The sequence below is a fragment of the Rousettus aegyptiacus genome, unplaced genomic scaffold (genome assembly GCF_014176215.1).
Source record: "Rousettus aegyptiacus isolate mRouAeg1 unplaced genomic scaffold, mRouAeg1.p scaffold_m13_p_18, whole genome shotgun sequence".
Lineage (NCBI taxonomy): Eukaryota > Metazoa > Chordata > Mammalia > Chiroptera > Pteropodidae > Rousettus > Rousettus aegyptiacus.
The window spans coordinates 3,103,946-3,123,294 of record NW_023416293.1 but is presented as its reverse complement, the minus strand read 5'-3'; the positions used below and the strand labels follow the sequence as shown (position 1 = coordinate 3,123,294).

General features: G+C 36.9%; 1 protein-coding gene across 1 annotated transcript in view; it reads left to right on the top strand.

The window, feature by feature from the left end:
- Window positions 1-7,715, top strand: part of AHCTF1 (AT-hook containing transcription factor 1) — a 70,347-nt gene extending 62,632 nt beyond the window's left edge. Inside the window, exons 33-36 of the mRNA XM_016157440.2 lie at window positions 326-2,150; window positions 5,135-5,265; window positions 6,139-6,221; window positions 7,258-7,715. Of these exons, the coding sequence (XP_016012926.2) occupies window positions 326-2,150; window positions 5,135-5,265; window positions 6,139-6,221; window positions 7,258-7,450 (2,232 nt within the window). The 3' untranslated portion in view covers window positions 7,451-7,715. The remainder of the gene's footprint in view (window positions 1-325; window positions 2,151-5,134; window positions 5,266-6,138; window positions 6,222-7,257) is intronic.
- Window positions 7,716-19,349: the final 11,634 nt, after the last annotated feature.

Below are 19,349 nucleotides of genomic sequence, written 5' to 3'. Positions count from 1 at the left end.
CCTTAATTCGTCTCACAACTGTTAGCATCATGATAATTTGCAAGGTTTTGTTAAGATTGTCTTTTTTAGCCAGGGAAATGTGGAATGTCTACTTTAATTCCGTTTAGAATCTCAAAATCTTTTTCTGTCTAGTTATTTTGACTGAGAAAGTCTGTTTGCTTAAATGGATGATTTAGATAAGTAAACCCATAAGTATATGCTATATCAAATGTAGTTTGTTTAACAGTTCATATACCAAGGGTGAGATGGTCATCTTAAAACATTGTGCTTTACGTGGAAGTAAATATATTAAAATTCTTTAATCAGTTTCTTTAATTCATTTTAGGTGATCGAACATGAAAAGCTTGAAGTTCAAGATTCAGAACAAGAGGCTAGGAGTCTTTCGTTTCAGGAGTATCCCTCAGGAACTCTTAAGCTTCAATATAATTTTGAGACCATAGAGCAACAGTTCTGTGACTTGCCTGATAACAAAGACTCTGCTGAGTGTGACATTGCTGAAGTAGACGGAGAACTTTTTGTGGCTCAGAGCAACTTTACCTTGATATTGGAAGGTGAAGAAGGAGAAGTTGAGACAGGCGATTCTGCGGCATCTGATGTGTTAGCTAAAGCAGCTAACATAGCAGCTGAGGAAAAACATGTCTACACTGGGGAAAATGATAATCGTGGGCATGTTGCTAAATTGCCATCGATCATAACTAGTGATCAAGAGTCCCAGAAGGTAGAGACATTACCATATGTGCCTGAACCAATTAAAGTGGCAATTGCAGAAAATTTACTAGATGTAATTAAAGACACAAGAAGTAAAGAAATTACTTCAGAGACAGTAGAACAGTCCATTCATGAAAACATACCTCTAAAAAGCCAGAAAGTAGTGTCTTCCACCAAGTTAGTCAAATCTACTCTTAAGACTGTTCAAGAAACAAGTGCCGTGACTTTAAATGTCAGCCAGTCTGACGACATGGTTTCCTCCAGAACTCGCAAAAGAGGACGTGTCCAAAGCCAAGATGTCAGATCAGTGTCAGTGCGACAGGAAGAGGCAACAGATGTTGCTACTCCTGAAATGCCGGAGCTTTCAGTTAAGAAGAGAACTAGGAAAAAAGCAGACATTTCTGAGGCTTCCGAAAGTGCCTTTTCTGATATCAAAGAAACATCTCAGAATCAGCAAATACCTCAAAATTCTATTACTCCTAGGAGAGGAAGGAGAAAGAAAGAAATTAATCAAGACACATTAGAAAGTATTAATTCTGCTGAACGAGAATTAGAGGTTACTCCAGGTAGGGAATTAAGAAGGTTGAGATCATCTCAGCTGTTGGAACCGTCAGCTAAAGAAACTTCTTTTAGAAAAGAAGTTAAGCTTTCATCTGTTACAAAACAGACTCCTAAAAGAATTAAAAAATCTGTAGAAAATCAGGAAAGTGTTGAAATTAAAAATGATCTAAAAGTTAGTAAAGTAGCAGATCCTAGCAGAAGCACCAGAAAATTGAGACATGCTTTTTTAGAAGCTTCTGAAGATACAGGACGTGGACAAGATGGGAAGTCCAGTGAACAGCCGTCTGTTCAACTTAGTAGTAAAAAAGTTAAAAAGGGAGATGTTAGTGCATCAGATGTTATAGAAAACTCTAAACTTGATTCATCACAGTTGACTCTTCAAGCAGAATTTGATATGCCCGCTACACCTAGGAAGCGTGGTAGACCAAGAAAAATTCATCCATCACAGGATGTAGGATCCGAGGCTGTTAAGGAAGAGAGAAGTCCCAAGAAGAGCAGAGCTCTCAGCATCCCGAGGAGATCTACAAGAAATACCCCAGCTAAAAGTGCAAGTGCTGGTGATGGAAAACCAGCTTTAGAAAAATCAGTTCTCGTGCCAAATGAACTTGCTCCAGTGATGAGCTCTAAGAAAAAGATTACAAAAAAGACTGAAACTCAAAGCCAAAAACGTTCCTGTCGCTCAATACCAGAAAAAGGCATAGATGAAGAAATGACAGACGAACCAAATGACCAGGAAGAACAAATGCCTGCCACTCCTTTGACTAGATCTTCCCGTCGCACAAGGACTAGACCCAGCAAGGCCAGCTTGATGCCGGACCTTTCTGAACCAAAAGACGAGACTTTACTTTCTCCTGTGCCAAAAGTCCCAAGGAAAGAGAAAGGTACTTCAATTTCTATCTGAAGCACAGAATCATTTTATTCAGTCTTCAGCTTAAAACTTGTTTTAAGTATGATTTAAGGCACTAATTGATTATTTTTTCTAAAAATAGTTTGTAGTTACACAAAGTTCCTCTCCCTCCAAAAAATAACTAGTTTTGATCTTTTGATAGTAAAATTTAAAGATTTTATATTTTAAAGTTCATTTGGAGAGTCAAGAATTTTCTGGTTCAGTATAACCTTTTAAATTGTATAATTCACTTCACTTAGATTTAATTTTTTAGAACAGTATCATTTTGCTTCATTCTGCCCTCATATCCTAAGTAACTTAATTTCGGTTTCTCCCCAGATAGAAGTGGCATTTTTAATCTAAGTATCGGGTGTTTGGCTCTTGTGCCAGGTAGTATCCATAGTCTCAGATTGTTTAAAAGGGAAACCGTTTCATTGATTAGGATACAGATTACTTAAATCCGTATTCCCTGTGGCCCATAAACTGGCCTGGGTCCATGCCTGGCCTCCCTTAGAGCCGCGGATGAGCTGACGACTGGATCCTTTCTTTGGTTGGCATAGCTCATAGCTTCTTAGCAGTAGTGACATCTCTGCGAAAGGGCTGGAAATAACTTCCTGCTTATGTTTCAAGCACAGATGTATATGCATTTTATATACATATGCATATATGTGTATAAAATGTATATATATAAAATTTATATATATATAAAATGCATATACATCTGTGCTATTAAGATTTCTTGTAGTGAGAGCGAGGAATTTCAATGAGGGAGGCAATTAAAAAGGAAGGTCATAAAAGGCGATAATGAAGAAACGGTTCAGACACTGGTGGAGCTGAATAGATCCCACTAGGGCACGTCTTTGTAAAACAAAATGTAGTTGGTTGCTTAAGTTATGGTTTAAGATTTGAATTTCGGCAAAGCAGCTCAGGGACTTGTAAGTAAAGTAGATGGCTTTATTTATTTAAATTTTTTAAAACTGTTGCATGTGTTTTTAAATGCATTATTGGGCATCCTATATAGTTACCTTCTGACTTTAGGAAGGCCAAGAAAAAGATAGTCTATTTAAAAATTGGGAAATTGTACTTTCTATCTTCGACATTTAGGTTATATTAGAAAGCTGGAGGCTGTCCTATTTAATTGAAACCTATCAAACAGCTGTCTTAGGATTTTATTTAAATGCTTTTAGCTAAAAGAATGTAAAACTGGACATTTCAGTAGATTTCCTCTAATGTCCATTCATCACCTGCAGATAAGTTTAAGAAGGGCCTTTTGTATGCCTGAGGCTACACATTTATCAATTCATTCGATTCTCACTACAACTCAGTTAAGTACAGGTACTATTACTTCCTTCTTTCCACGTTGAGGAAATTAAAGTTTCCTGAGGCTGAGTAACCAAGTCGCCCAGGTAGTCAGCAGTGTGTGTCCTGGAGCTGACTCCTGCTGGCTGGTGAGAGCCAATCGTTAAATTGTTCCCACCAGCCATGGTGGGAACATTTATACAACAGAAATGAGTAACTGCTATGATACATGGGAGTTGCTTTTTGTTTTATTCTAGAAAGCTGTTCACCAGTACATTACTGGGTTTCGACCTGGGTTTTTTGAACTCCTAAAGCCCTTAACTAGCAGGGCCATCAAAACTTACACTCAAAGTTTACAGAGAGGGATGAGGAAGTTCACAAAGATATAACAGTCTTGTCTGGCTAATAGAAGCATATGGAAGGAGGAATAGCGGATACTTAACACTTTTGGACAATATAGTATATTTTTGTATTTTCTTACCTTATTCCTTTGAAGTGGAGGGGGAAATCATACATGAAGATAACAAGCTAATCTTTGAAAAGCCAAAGAAGTTGTTGCTCCAAGTAGCCTAAAAGAAAAAAACGAAATGTATCATTTTCACAGAAGGAATATATTGCCATGTTTGTCTGGTTTTTGACCAAAAAAGTAGGCAGTTACCACCAGTAGCCCAGACCGTTTTTGCCACTTCTCAGGTGGGAATAGAGAGATGTCTTATTTCTGACCTTGTGCCATCTGCTTCAAAAGCAGAATTTGACATCTTAAAGAACTCTTGATTGTCAAATTAGGTGAAGTAACATTGTTTATTTTAGTTCAAAGATTTGTTAAATATATCCTGGAAATATTATAAAGGCAAACATCTATAAAGCGTTTACCATATGTTGCACATTGTTCTTAATCCTTTAATCTTCACAGTAACTTTATAATGCTATTATTCCCATTTTATAGAAAGTCAGGCACAGAGAGGTCTCAGTAACTTACTTACCTTTGCTCCCATAGCTAGTAAATCCCGGGCAGACTGGTTCGGCTACACCATGCCTCTTCCACAGCTGTATTGGTGGCATGGGAACCCTAGGGTAAAAAACAAACAAAAAACCCCCAAGGTAATTACATGTTTTAAACCAATTCTTAAACCATTTTTATTTATCTGTGGAATAGCTTCCTGTCAGCTCGTTTTGCTATATTATTTTTGTTTGCTTGCTTTTTCTTTTTGTGATGTGGACTTTTCTATTGTTCCTGACTGGAACAACTAAAAGTGAGCTGTCAGTGAAGAGGGTGAGAGTCTCTAAATCACTTCTGTAAATAAAAACTTTATCTCTGGAACAGCAGGAATTATGAAGCAAACTGGCTCAGGTTGTATATGAGATTGATGTTTTTTCCCTTCTGGAGCAATAAAGATCAAAACTAGCCTAATAATAGTGTTTTAAATCTGCTTTAAGTCCTATTTTTATATTACAGCATTATTTAGTTTGAAGCATTAACTATTCCTGAACATTTGGCTTAATTACCCAAATGATGTTGGGAATTTTTCATGTCATTTCTGTCATGGGTATGGGTTATGATACTGGTGTTTTGTATGTTTGGGGATGTTTACATTTTTCTAATGCACATCATTTGTTTCAAGCTTTAAAAAAATATATGTATATATAAATTAATGTCATTTTTTCTTACCTTTTATTTAGGTAAAAAAAGAGAGGCTTCTGAACAGCTGAAAGAATTGGTTTCAGATTTATCTTCTCATTTTATTTCAACTCCTGCTCTAAGGACCAGGCGGAAAAATGTATCTAATACACCCATTCTTGTAGATGAACTGGTAAGAAAATGCACAATTTTATTTGTATGTTTGTTTAAATGTGTTTTTAAAGCAGTGTTTCTATTTAAACTAAAAGTAGCAGACATTTGTATTAACAGCCCAAAATTGCCTTGTCTCCTGATGGCATATTACTGTCTCCTGATGGCATATTACTGGCAGCTACAGTTTACCTAGTAGGAGACAGGTTTTTGAATTTATATCCCCTCAGAATTATCTAGATGTATTTATTTAAAATGTAGGTCCCTGAACCCCTAGATTGTCATCCACAGACCAGACTTAGACTATGTTTCAGAGTTGATTCTATCATCTTATTGCACATAACCCTAAAATAGTTCAGAGATTGAGCATGAAATCCTTATGAATTACCAATATTCATAGGCAAGGACAAAGACTTACAGAGACGTAATGCAAGTAGATTCTTGTCTTTCAGGAGCTCAGTTTTAACTGAAGAGGCAAAAACATACATAATTATTTTATAGCATGAAGAACAGTTTATAGCAAAATCTCCTATAGATAGAAAATAAAGGAGACAGGCATTTCTGTCAGAAAGCAGCAGATGCAAAGGCGCAGAGGCGAGACAGTGCGCTGGGGGAGGGACTGCTTGCACATTCACGAACTCTGCTGAGGAAGACAGTCTGCGGTAGCCTAGTGTCCGTGGAGGGATGAGAGCTTAGGTTTGATCAGAGGCAGTGGGAACGAAGGGCAGTGACTGCGGAGAACTAAAACTGTAGGTCATTTGGGACTTCGAGTTTCGGTTCATTAACACTATTTGGCTATATTCCTTGACTCAGGATAGAACTTTTAAAATTTAGATTTCAAATTTTTAATTTACCTTTTTTAAAAAGATCTATCTTTTACATTTTTAACTCACAGGAAGATGATGCTCAATCAGTAGAAACTGTGGGAAAGCAAAAAGCGAAAAGAACAAGGACTGAAAAATCGAAACAAGCGAACAAGTAGGACTTTTTCCGTATTTTGTTTCTTAAAATTATATTTGAGAAGTCTTAATTTGAAAGAAATTAAGCTCATTAGAAAAGGGTACTCTTAAGGGGCAGTTGTCAGCACCGGCTCCTGGTAATGGTTAGATGTCTCTTTATAACGTAACAGCCCATTCATTCTCTTTAAAGAAGGGCAGTGCAGTGGGAGGAGTTAGGACCTGGGGAATCTTTTTCACAAGGAGGAAGGGAGGGGTGTGGCATGTTTCGCATCTTCCTAGCAAAAAGTAATTATAAACCTAAAAATCCTTTGAGTATTTCATTAATAGAAAACTTCATCCGTGGGGAAATTACTTCTTTTCAGATATATTTATTTCTAACATGGTATATTATTCATAGTGTGCTTATGCATCATTGAATTTCATAAAACTAATCCATTTTACCTTTAAATACTAATTTAATGAGACTCTGAGTATAACAACGCTATTTACATATCAGTTGGCTTTGTATGTGGAAAACTACTTCGTATATTTTTAGGCGAGGCAACCCTTTGTTGACCTCAGATTGCAAGGACCTTGTCAGCGTACAATCCTTTCTTTTTATTTTTTAATTTTTACACCTACAGCACCTGGTCTTCCTAGGTGGTCTCCCATCCAAGTAGGAAAACTACTTCATGTGAAAAAACATACATAATTGTTCATTTCTGGTGTCTAAGATTTGCCATTTTTCATAACGCCTCATGGGCCTGTTTGGCTCTGATTTCGTGGACTAACTATTGGTATTTGGTCAATCCCTGTAACCAAGCAATATTTATGAATACATAGGAAACATTTAAAGAAAATTGAGCAGTGATTGTTTTTTGAATATCTAAATCAAAAAGGGAAATTTCTCTCATGTGGAACCTCAACTCTGCCTCTGATTAGCTTATGACTTAAAGCTTCACTTCGGTTCCCTTTTATAAAATGAAAGCACCAGGAAAGGGTGAAGTTTAACATATGCGGAAGCCAATTATATTTTATGATGTGTTTATCCTTACTTGAATTATATCTTTTTTTAGAAACATAGAAGAAGAAAGTTCTTGGTCACCTCCTCCAGTGGAAATTAAGCTGATTTCCCCCTTGGCAAGCCCAGTTGCTGGAGCAAGGCACAAGCCGAGGAGAACCGCGGAAGCGACGGGAAAAGCTCTGGGAAGGAACAGAAGGAAACTGTCTTCCTTTCCGAAACAGATTCTACGCAGAAAAATGCTGTAATGTTTTTCAAGTTTTTAATGCACACCTATTTGTAAAGTCATCAGAGTTGTGTGGATTATTAAAAATCATCTAATTTGGAAGAATATAATTTATATAAATTGTAAATTTTTGTAAACAGAAGGTCTTCAGTAAGTAAAGCAGCTCCACATGGAGTGTGATTCTTTTAGTCAAGGCAGTTTTTTCTATTTTATATTGACTTCATACATTTATATAATATGTAAATATGGCTTATTGGAATGTTAAATAAAGTGTATACTTCACAGTAGTTTGTGTCTGTTAGATTTTTGAGAGGGAAATTTGTTTTAATAATTTTATATGGTAGTAGCATTGGTCCCATATTCTTTCTCTACAGTTAAAAGTATTAGACCAATCCCTAAACGAGGATCGAACTGTTACATTTTTAAGTTGCTATTTTATAATTTATGCACTTTGCTTCTGTGATTAAGATTTCTAATTATAAAATTTGTTTTTTGTTTGGGGGGGTTGGCTGTTAACTATGTTGTAATTGAATTATGGGCATGTAATTTTGCTACTTTTCTATAGTTTTAACAAATTTTGTGTACTCTACCTCAAATGAGTAATTTTCCAAGTAATGCATTGGTTAAATGTAATGTTGGCATTTCTTGTTCAGCAAGCTTAAAGGCTATCTTTAAAGTCTCTTAATTATTCAGAGACTAATTATCCAGGTTAGATTGACCGGTTCACTGCTCACTAGCAACTTCTTAAAAGGGTTTGAGAAAGAAGGGGAACGTAAAACAAATCTGTTTTATGGATATTCGGTGCACCTTGTGTGTGCCTAATTGATAGAATGAGAAGTCTGAACAAATTTTATAGTATTTCTTTGAAGGAGCTTGCTACTGACTCACAGAAATATTCAGGTTTTAAAACATGAGTTCTCATAGGACCTCAGGCGCAGACTATTGAGGATGGGGAAAGAGTGTGATAGATGTAGAAAAAGGAAAAGAACAAAAAATGAACAGCTGTTCTCTGCAGTATGACTGTGCAATTAAGTGGTGATACTTGATGTAGGCTATAAAATTCATCAATAAATAAGTGTTGTAAAATAATTTATGACAGGTAATTGATAGTGTGTAATGAACGGACCGTTAATAATTGATTGTCTAGAAACAAACTGCTTTCGTTAGCTAAACCTTTAATGTTTCAGTGTGAGGCATAAGCAATGTGCTGTCTACATTATTTTTCTACCAAATAACTACGCAAAATGGGAAGACGATGACAGTGCCCACGCCAGGCATCGACGGCGTGCGAGTGGCAGTGCGCGTGCGGCCTTTCAGTCAGGTCAGTGCGGCGCGCGGCGCGGACGCGACTCTGGCTTTCGTTTCATTAACTTTTTAAGGGGCGCTATCAAACGTGTATTTAAGCTGCTTGTCGTTTATGGAGCATTAAACTTATTTAAATGAACTTGTTAAATGAGTAAAGATCGAAAAATAATTCAGTGAACAATTTCATTCTTTGCGCAAGTAGCACAATAAAAAAATTGACAAGAGAAATCTACTGTCAAGTTAATAGTTTTTTAAGCCAATGCTGTTTGGTGAATATGGCCGTGTGGTATCTATTTTTAATCAAAGTACTTCTTCCCTCAACAGTAGATCATAAGCCAACAAATTGCCAGTTCTGAAATAACTATTTTAAATACATTGATGTACAAATGAATTTCTGTAACTTTTACAAAAACACTGGTCATTATGTTGCTACATTTTAGGATAAAATATGGATTGGAATAATTCCAGGACCTTTAGCAATCGTTTATCTTTGCTTATCAGTACATTAAGTGTTAAGATAAACCTGAACAGCCGACGGGTCAGATGCTGCACTAGTGGCTGAGGATCTGAAGGAAAATCCTTCTCCAGTTTCTAGTCGTATCTAAGCAGTTTATTTGCAGCGGTGTGTACCACAATCATGCCCAGAGAAAGGTCAGGTAATAGCTCTGCCTGGACACACACATCTTGACAGCTTCCCAGAAACAGAAGCGTTTGAACTGACCACATAGCATAAGTAAGATTTGGATAAGGGTATGCTAAACAAAACACCAGTGACAGGCGTTTTTCACAGTAACTGATCCTGAATGGGATACAGTGTAATGAGGGCCTGATACGAGGTCTTTCCCGCTTACACGGCCTGCTGCTTTCTCTCGCCATCAGTACTCAGTTTCACTTTGTACTTTTAGTTTGTACTTTCAGTTCTGTCCTGTCCCTTATCCATCTATATTGCAGAAAACATGTCAGCATCTAGGCAGATACATAGATACCTATGTAAAGGGTAAAGAATTAACCTGTGATCAGCAAATTAAATGTTTTGGCCAAAAAAAAAAAAAAAATTATAACCTAACTCATCAACACACTGAAAGTAGCTATTCTGGGGGTTATTTTTCATTGGCCCTTAATATTGCTAGAGCAACTAACTGCAAGTTGTAACCCTTTTCCTGTTTGGAAAAAGGCGTAGCTCGCTGCCAGCATTAATTTAACATCACACGTAGGATCACATGTTTTCTAGGATTCGACATTTTTAGTGACCTAGAATTACTATATTTTATAAAGGAAACTATCACTACTAAAATACAATGCTATAAATAGAATGATGTTCATTTGCTTCCAAAGACGATATACCAGAACAATGTGAAAATAACAATAAAATATTTCGTCGCAAACGGGGGGTTAGGTTAGGACTAACCTATGAGTTATCTTGGGGTAACCGCAGCCGCGAGCACCACCAGCGCGTGTTCTCGGGGAAGCGGGTTAAACAGTTGAGAGTGTAGAAGTGGACACTCAAGAGTCACACGTGAGCACGGCCTCTGTGCTCCATCTCAAACACTGCATCAGACTCAAGTCCACCACCGCAGCTGCTCAGCGCGCACTGGAATGGTCGCGAGGAGCGGGGATGAACTCAGGAGACGATCTGCCAGTGAATGGCTATGGGTCACACCTGGCCAAAGTCATCGTCTCGGTGACCTGGACTCCGCCTCCTCTAACTTCATGTGCAGTCTCCCCTGTCGTTACTCCTCAGGGACGCCCAGCTTTGGATGTGCCCCGTGCACCCTGGGGTGATGGCGGGATTTCAGTGAGGCGCCAGCGGGATAGGGGCGCCTTTCCTTTCTCGACCAAACCCAAGCTTTTTACTCTCCTGATCGGTGGCTGAAAGCGCTGTTTTCCACACTACACTGGGGGCATAACCTGGTCCCTTCGAAAGGAAGAGTTTGACATCCGTGTTTGACATTTTTTCTGACCCCGAATGGGCTTCTCTCAGCTATCTTATTCCCCAGTCGCTGCCCTCCTGCAAACTAGAAAACCTATCATTTAACCTGTATCTTTAAAAAAATATTTTTTCAATTACAGCTGACATATAACATTATGTTAGTTTTAGGTGTAAAACACGGTGATTAATTTATATAGTGTAGGAAGTGATCACCCCAATAAATCTAGTACCCATCTGACACCATGCAATTATAATATTATTGACTATATTCCTTATACTATACTTTATATCCCCCTGTTTTTGTAAACTACTAATTTGCACTTTTTAATCTCTTCCCCTCTTTCACTCACACCCTTATTCCCCTTCCCATCTGGTACTCCTCAAAATGTTTCCTGCATCTATGAGTGTTTCATTTTTTTTTGTTTCTTAGATTCCACATGTAAATGAGTTGTATGGCATTTGTCTGTCTGACTCAGCACAATACCCTCTAGGTCCAGCCATGCTGCGGCAGATGGCAAGATTTCATCTTTTTTTGTTGTTTTTTATGTCTGAGTAACAGTCCATTGCATATATGTCCCACCTCTTCCTTATCCATCAGTTGGTGGACACCCAGGTGGCCTCCATAGCTTGGCTACGGTAAATAATGCTGCAGTGAACTTACGGATGACCATGTCCCTTCGAAGTAGTATTTAGGTTTCTTTGGATAAATACCCAGAAGTGGGATTACTGGGTCCTTCTTTGTCTCTCGTATAGCCTTTGTTTTAAAGTCTGTTTTGTCTGGTATACACATTGCTGCCCTTTTGTTTGTTTGTTTGTTTCCATTTTCATGAAGTATCTTTTTCTATCCATTTACTTTCAGTTTCCGTGTGTCTTGAGTCTCTTGTAAACAGCATATATGTTTTCTTATCCATTTAGCCACCCTATCTTTTGATTAAAGCGTTTAATTCATTTATATTAAAGTAATTATTGATAGGTAGTTATTGCTATTTTATTATTCATATTTTCGATATAGTTTTTCAATTCTTAAAGAAGGCCCTCCAACATTTCCTGTAACACTGGCTTGATGGTGATGAACTCTGAGCTTTTTCTTATCTGGGAAACTCTTTATCTGTCCTTCGATTCCGAATGATAGCTTTGCTGTGTAGACTAATCTTGGTTGTAGGTCCTTGCTTCTCATCACTTTGAAAATTTCATGCCAATCCCTTCTGGCCTGCAAAGTTTCTGTTGAGAAATCAGCTGACATTCTTATGGGAGCTCCCTTGTAGGTAACTGCTTTTCTCTTGCTGTTTTTAAGATTCTGTATTTCACCTTTGATATTTTAATTATGATATGTCTTGGTGTAGACCTCTTTGGGTTTATCTTGTTTGGGACTCTGAGCTTCCTGTGCTTGTATTTATTTCCTTTGCTAGATTAGGGAGGTTTTCTGTCATTATTTCTTCAAATAGTTTTTAATTTCTTGCTTTCTCCCACATCTTTCTGGTACCCCTATGATGTAAATGTTTGTACACTTGATGTCCCAGAATCCCATAACCTGTATCTTAAATCTCTTCCCAGTGGCTTTTCATCACAACCTCTCTGTTCTTGAAGTGTCTTTAGGATTGAATTTCTCTAAAGGGACAAATGAGGTCAATTCCTTTGGGAAGAGATTAAATACCAACGGCAAGCTGCTCTCTGAGTGACATCTCTGTTGGAGAAGCCCAGCACTTGGTGAATATGGAACAGCAGCCTGAGGTCCTCAGCTTGTCCCTCCTGGTGGGGAACCACCACCTCAGGAGCAAGGGTGCTGAGCACCCTAGTATTCTCAGTGTGCTGTAGACCCTGTTCCACGAGTGGGAACTGGGAAGAAGGGGAAACCCCCACTTCTCATCCACACTTCCCCAAGACTTGGCCTCAGCAAAGGTAGATGGGGGCAGGGTGAGAAATGCCAATATCCTGCCCTTCCCAGGAAGAAAGCCCACCCCTGGGATCTGGGGAGGCGGCGGAGGGCCTGTATTTTGGCACTTAAATGGTCACCTCACTGCGCTGGGTGGGTTGAGAATGGTCTTTTTTCAAATACCAAGATTCTGCTTTCTTACCAAATTTTGATCGATTTGCTTGTATAGATGTTTCTTCCTTGGTTGTTTGCCCTTAGGATGATTTCCATAGGCTTTAAATGGTCATATTTTCTTTCTTTTTTTTTTTTGTTTAATAATTTTCATAGTTTCCCTGAAAGGTGGGACAGTGCAGCCCCTTGGATTTCTCTGCTGCTATAGTTATTGGTATTAGTATAGCTGAGTGTTAGAAATGCTGTTCCCAGAAAGTTAATGTGACTAGAGACAAGCCCTTTAAAAATTCGGAAGGAATATAAGAGCAACTGCTTGTCATGAGAGCTGCTAGAATAACAAAATCGGGGAACAAAATGAATGGTAAGTCCACGGCTTAATTTCTTACTAGGTACAAAGACTTGCAAAACAAGTTACTTGGATGATAAAGAAAAGCTATAATGATTGAGTCTGAATTTGTCATTTGACTATAGAGAGAGAAGAATTCTGGGAGCAAATGTGTGATTTCCATGCATTCCGGGACCACCACTATTCAAGACCCTAAGAACCCCGAACATGTGAAGACATTTACGTTTGACCTGGCATATTGGTCTCACAGTGGATTTCAGCTGGATAAAGACGGTGTGTTTATTTCAGCTGATCCTAATAGTAAATTTGCAAGCCAGGTAAATTGCTTTGAAACACAACTTCGATGGAAGGGTTTTTTTTGTTTTTTTTTTTAATGATGTGTTAACGGTATAACAATTATTTTTTTATGCGGGCATGCTACAATATATATTTCCATTTGAGAGTTTGATTTTAAATTTATTCCTTTTTCATGCTAAACATGAGATTCGAAAGTGTAGCTATTGCCTAAATAATTTCTTAGGTACTCACATCAGTTGATTTCCCTATGTGTTATCATATTTTGAAAAAGGAGTGTTGGTCAATTGTTTTGCATATCTGAGAAATGCAAAATAAGCAAAACTTGTGAAGCACTCAGCATTTGAGAACTTTTGTGAGATCAAATATTTATCACATGCCATGCACTGTTCCATTTTAAAGTTGCTCACAGTTTCATATGAGCAGACAGACAACTGAGGGCATTCAAGCATTACGAGTTGTGACCAGAATGTGTAGGATACTATGGAGCGTGAAGGGCAGGTGGTCATTTCAATCTGAACACAGCTCCCTAAGCTTCTTGGATCTGTGCGTTTATAGTTTGTATCAAATTTGGAGAAATTTCTACCATCATTTCAAGTATTTTTTTTGTGCCTTCCCTTATTTCTTCTGGGACTCCAGTTACACGTATGTGTGAGATTGTCTCACAGGTCACTGAGGCTTTGTTCATTTTCCCCCAACCTCTTCTGTTCTTGTCTGCCTACTTGTCTTTCAAAACCCAGTCTAAAGATTTTAGCTTTTATTAAGCACCCCCCTAAAATACCCTCTGTCAAATAGTTTTGACTTCACAATCTCACTGTAAGGATCTTATGGACCAACCCCAGAATGTACCACCCTAGAGCAATCAATAAAAAAATAAAAAAGAAGCATAATAATGAGTCAGTTGTGAAGAAATGGAATTATGATATACTCAATCTAAAACATGGCAGGAAAAGGAGATGGAATAATAAAATAAATACCAAGATGGTAAATTTAATGCCAGCCATATTACTTATTATAGCAAATGTAAATAAACATGCCAATTAAAAGGTAGAGATGATCAGATTTGATAGATGTAGTTGGATCCTGTTTTTCCTAGTTACAGAAAACCAATTTAGCTATAAATAGATAACTACTATGTAAATACTAACAGAAAGAAAATTACAGAGGTAATATTTACATCAAAGTAGACTTCAGAACAAGGGATGTTTTGTAATGATAAAGTAATCAATTAATTAAGAAGACATACCATCCTAAATTGGTATGTACCCAATAACGGATTTTCAATGTACATGAAGTAAAAACGGATAGAAATTGAAAGAGAAACAGACCAACCCATAATTATGATTTATAATTTAGTTACTCCTCTGAGTAATGGATAAAACAAATTTAAAAATCGGTAACATTATAGAATGACACTAGCATCCTAATTGACGATTATATTATAAAACTGTGCTACCCCCACCCAACCACGGCACTACACAGCCTTTTCAAGTGAACACGTACTTTTGTTATGATCAACTACATTCCGTATAAAACTAATCTCAACAAATGTAAGATAACTAAAATCATACAAAGTATGTTCTCTGACGACAATGGAAATAAACTAAAAATAACTGAAAGACATTAGGAAAATCCACAAATATTTAGAAAATAACAGACTTCTAAATAATCCATAAGTCAAGAAACAGCCCAAAGGAAAATTAGTAAATATTTTGAATTCAAAAATCAAGACATCCATCAAAATTTGTGTGGTTCAGCTAAAGCATGGCTTAGAGAAATTTTATAGCATAAAATGATTATATTAGAGAAGAATAGTCTCAAACATTCTAGGTTTCTACCTAAGAATTTAGAAAGTTAAACACAAAGTAAACAGAGGGGAAAAAGTTTAGAGCATTAATCTAATCTAAGCTAATTAATTTACATTAATATAGAACAGTAAAATAATAGAGGAAAAAATCAATGAACCTGAAAACCTGTTCTTTGAATAGATCAATAAAATCGATAAGCCTCTAGCCAAACTGATTAAGGAAAAGGACATATAAAGTCCCAAGGTGAGACATGAAAGGGAGCCATTACTGCAGCTCTGAAACACATTAAAATACCTAAGGGAATGTTCTGAACAACTTATTGTCAATAGATTCAATAAGACAGGTAAAATGGACACAAGCTCCTTAGTAGTTCGCACACAAAGGGGTAACACTAGTAGCCCGATATCTATGAAAGGTGTTGAATTTATATTTATTAAAGAACTTGAATTTATTAAAGAAATTGAATTTATAGTTAAAAACCTCACAAAGAAAACTCCAGGCCCAGATGCCTCTGCTGGGAATTCTGCCAGAGGTAGAAGTAACGAGAACGCTACGGAATAGTCTCGCAGGCGGTAGAAGGAACAGTTATTTTCTTAGGCCGGTATTATAAGAAAACCCACCAAAGATGCTATAAAACACTACAAACCAATATCCTTTATGGACATAGGCACGAAAATTAACAAGATTTCAGCAAGTAGAATTCAACAATATATTTAAAAAACAATATCGCTATCAAGTGGGACTTTTCCTGAAGACTGGCCTAACATCTGAATATCGATGTAATTCATCTTATGAACAGAATAAAGGAAGAAAAAAAGTACATGATCAGAAGCAAAAAAGGTATTTGACAAAATTCAACACAATCATGATGAAAACTTTCAGCAAACCTGAAACAGGAAAGAGCTTCCTAGAAACAGAAATTCCCTGAAATACATAGGTTTTCTCACATTTGAAGGTAAAACACTGCATGCTTCCCCCTAGGATTGGGGGTAAGGCAAAGAGGTTCAACCTCATCATTTCTACACAACATTTACTGCAGGTCCTAGCCAGGGCAATATGGCAATTAATAGGAAATAAGTGGTGTGCAGATTAAAAAGAAATAAGTCATGCTATTTGCATATGACATGATTATCTATGTGAAAAACCCTAAGGAATTGACAGTGATGTAGAATAGCATTTGACAAGATTCATTTATGACAAAAACTCTCAATAAAATGGGTCTAGGAAAGTACCTCAACATGATAAAGGCCATATAGGATAAACCCTCAGCTAGGCATCAGTCACTGGTGAAAAATAAACCTTTTCCTCTAAGATCAGGAACAAGGCAAGGGTGTTCACCCTTATAAATACAGTAGAAGTCCTGTCTAAAGCAATCGAGCAAGAAAAAGAAATAAAAGGTGTCCAAATTGGAAAGGAAGAAGTAGAGCTGTAACTATTTGTGTATGGCATGATTTTACATATAGAAAACACTAAAGACGTCATGAAAAATATTAGAAATAATAAACAGTAAAGTTACAGAGCACAAAACCAGTATACAAATATTTGTTGTGTTTCTATACACTAACAGTGAAAAACCAGAAAAATAAAACAATCCCATTTACAACTGCAACAACCAAATACCTAGGAATAAATTTAACTAAGGGGGTATAAGACCTACACACTGAAAACTACATGACATTATTGAAAGAAATTGAAGGCACAAAGAAATGGAAAGATATCCAGTGCTCATGAATTAGAAGAAATGACATTGTTAACATGTCCAAATTGCCTAAAACATTCTACAGATTTAATGCAGTCCTTATCAAAATCTCAACAGCATCTAACCATTGTGCTGTCTATCTTAAACTAATATTAAATTAAATTAAATTTTAAAAATCTTAACAGTATTTTTCACAGAAACAGAACGAAAAACCGTAAAATTTGGAGGGAACTACAAAAGATCCCAAATAGCCAAAGCATCTGAAGCAAAAAGAACAAAGCCAGAGGGCTTACATTTCTTGAATTCAAATTATACTATAAAGCTATAGTAACCCAAATAGTATGATACCAGAAAATAACAAATGAATAGACAAATACACGAAATAGTATCAGGAGCCTAGAAATAAACCCACACATGTGTGGATAACTAATTGCCAAGGGAGCCAAGAACACACAATGGAGAAAGAAAAGTCTCTTCCATAAGTGGTGCTGGGAAAACTGGAAAGCCATATGCAAAAGGGTGAAACTAGACTACTATTTTACACCACACACAAAAATTAATTAAGAATGGATTAAAGACTTTTGAATGTAAGACCCTAAACAATAAAATATGTAGAAGAAAATAAAGGTGGTAAGCTCCTTGACATCATTCTTAGTGATGTTTTTTGTGGATTCAACTCCAATGGCAAGGGAAACAAACAAAAAAAGGGACATCAAACAAAAAAGCTTCTGCACGGCAAAAGAAACTATCAAAGCAGAAAGGCGCACCTGCTGAATCGGAATAGATATGTGTAAATCATACGTTTGATAAGGAGCTGATATTCAAAATATAGAAAGAACTCATATCTCAATAACAAAAAAGCAACCCAATTAAAAAATGGGCAAAGGATCTGAATAGACATTTTCCCTAGGAAGACACAGTCTTCCTTGGCACATGAAAAGATGTTCAACATCACTAATTATTAGAGAAATGCAAATCGAAACCACAGTGAGATATCATGTCACACCTGTTAGAATGGGTTTTAATTAAAAAGACAAGAAGCAACAAGTGTTGGAGAGGATGTGAGGGGAAGGCACCCTTGTACATATAAATTAGTACAGCTACTGTGGAAGACAGTATGGAGAGCCTACAAAAAAATTAAGAAGACAACTACCATAGTATCCAGCTATTCCACTTAGGGGTATTTATCTGAATAGTACGAAAACACTAATTCAAAAAGATATATGCACCCTATGTTCATTGCAGCATTACCTACAACAGCCAAGAAACGAAAACAACCCAAGTGTCCATCAACAAATGAATGGATAAAGAAGATGTGAGATAGATACTCCCACATACACAAACACACACTGGAATACTACTCAGTCATAAAAAGGTGAAATCCTGCTGTCTGAGACACCATGGATGGACCCTGCGGCTATTATGCTAAGTCAAATAAGTCAGATGGAAAAAAGAAATACTGTATGATATCACTCATATGTGCAATATAAAACAAAACAAACAAAATGAAACAGAAACTTACAGAGGCAGACAACAGATTGGTGGTTACCAGCAGGGAAGGGGGTCGATTGTATGGGGATGGATGGCAATTAGACTTATGGTGGTGAACGCGATGTAGTACATACAGATGTTGCTTCACAGTGTCGCATATCTGAGACTTACATAATTTTATAGACTAATGTTACCTCGATAAAAAGTAAATTTAAAAAAGCTGCTACAGTTAAAAATTGTGTTTAGCAAGGTCGATATACAAAATCAATCGTATTTTCTGTGCTAGCGGTGAACGATTAAAAACTAGAATTTTTAAATATTTACAATAACATGAAAAACGTGAAATACTTTAAAGATAAATTTAACAAAATATGTACAAAAGCTGCATGCTATTAAACATTACTGAAGGGAAGATTTAAATTGGAAGACTCAATATTATTAAAAAGTCAAATTGATTAATAGATTCGAAGCAATCCCAATCAAAATCCCAGCAGTAATATCTTGTGGAAATTGATACACTATTTCAATAATTTACATGGAATTGTAAAGGACTTAGAATAGCTAAAATTATTTGACAGAATAAACTCGAATAACTGAAAACCCTCTATGGAACTACAATAATCAAGACAATGTGGTATTGCCTAAAAAAGGAGATGTATAGATCAATGGAACAGAATAAAGTATCAAAACTAGATCCTCATACGTCTTCAATAATTTTTTTTTTTTTTACCAAGGTGCTATAATGAGTTGAATAGTGTTGCCTCAAATTTATGTCCATGAGAATCTCAGAATGGGACCTTATTTAGAGACAGGATAGTCGCAGATGTAATTAGTTAAGACGAGGCCATACTGGATTACAGTGGGCCCCAAATCTAGTTCTTGTGAGGTGAGGGAAATCTGGCCTCAGATGCACGGGGGCGGGGGGCGGGGTGGCCATGCAGTGATGGAGAGCCTAGGTCTGCCAGCGGCCGCCAGAAGGTGGGAAGAGGCAGAGGAACCATGGC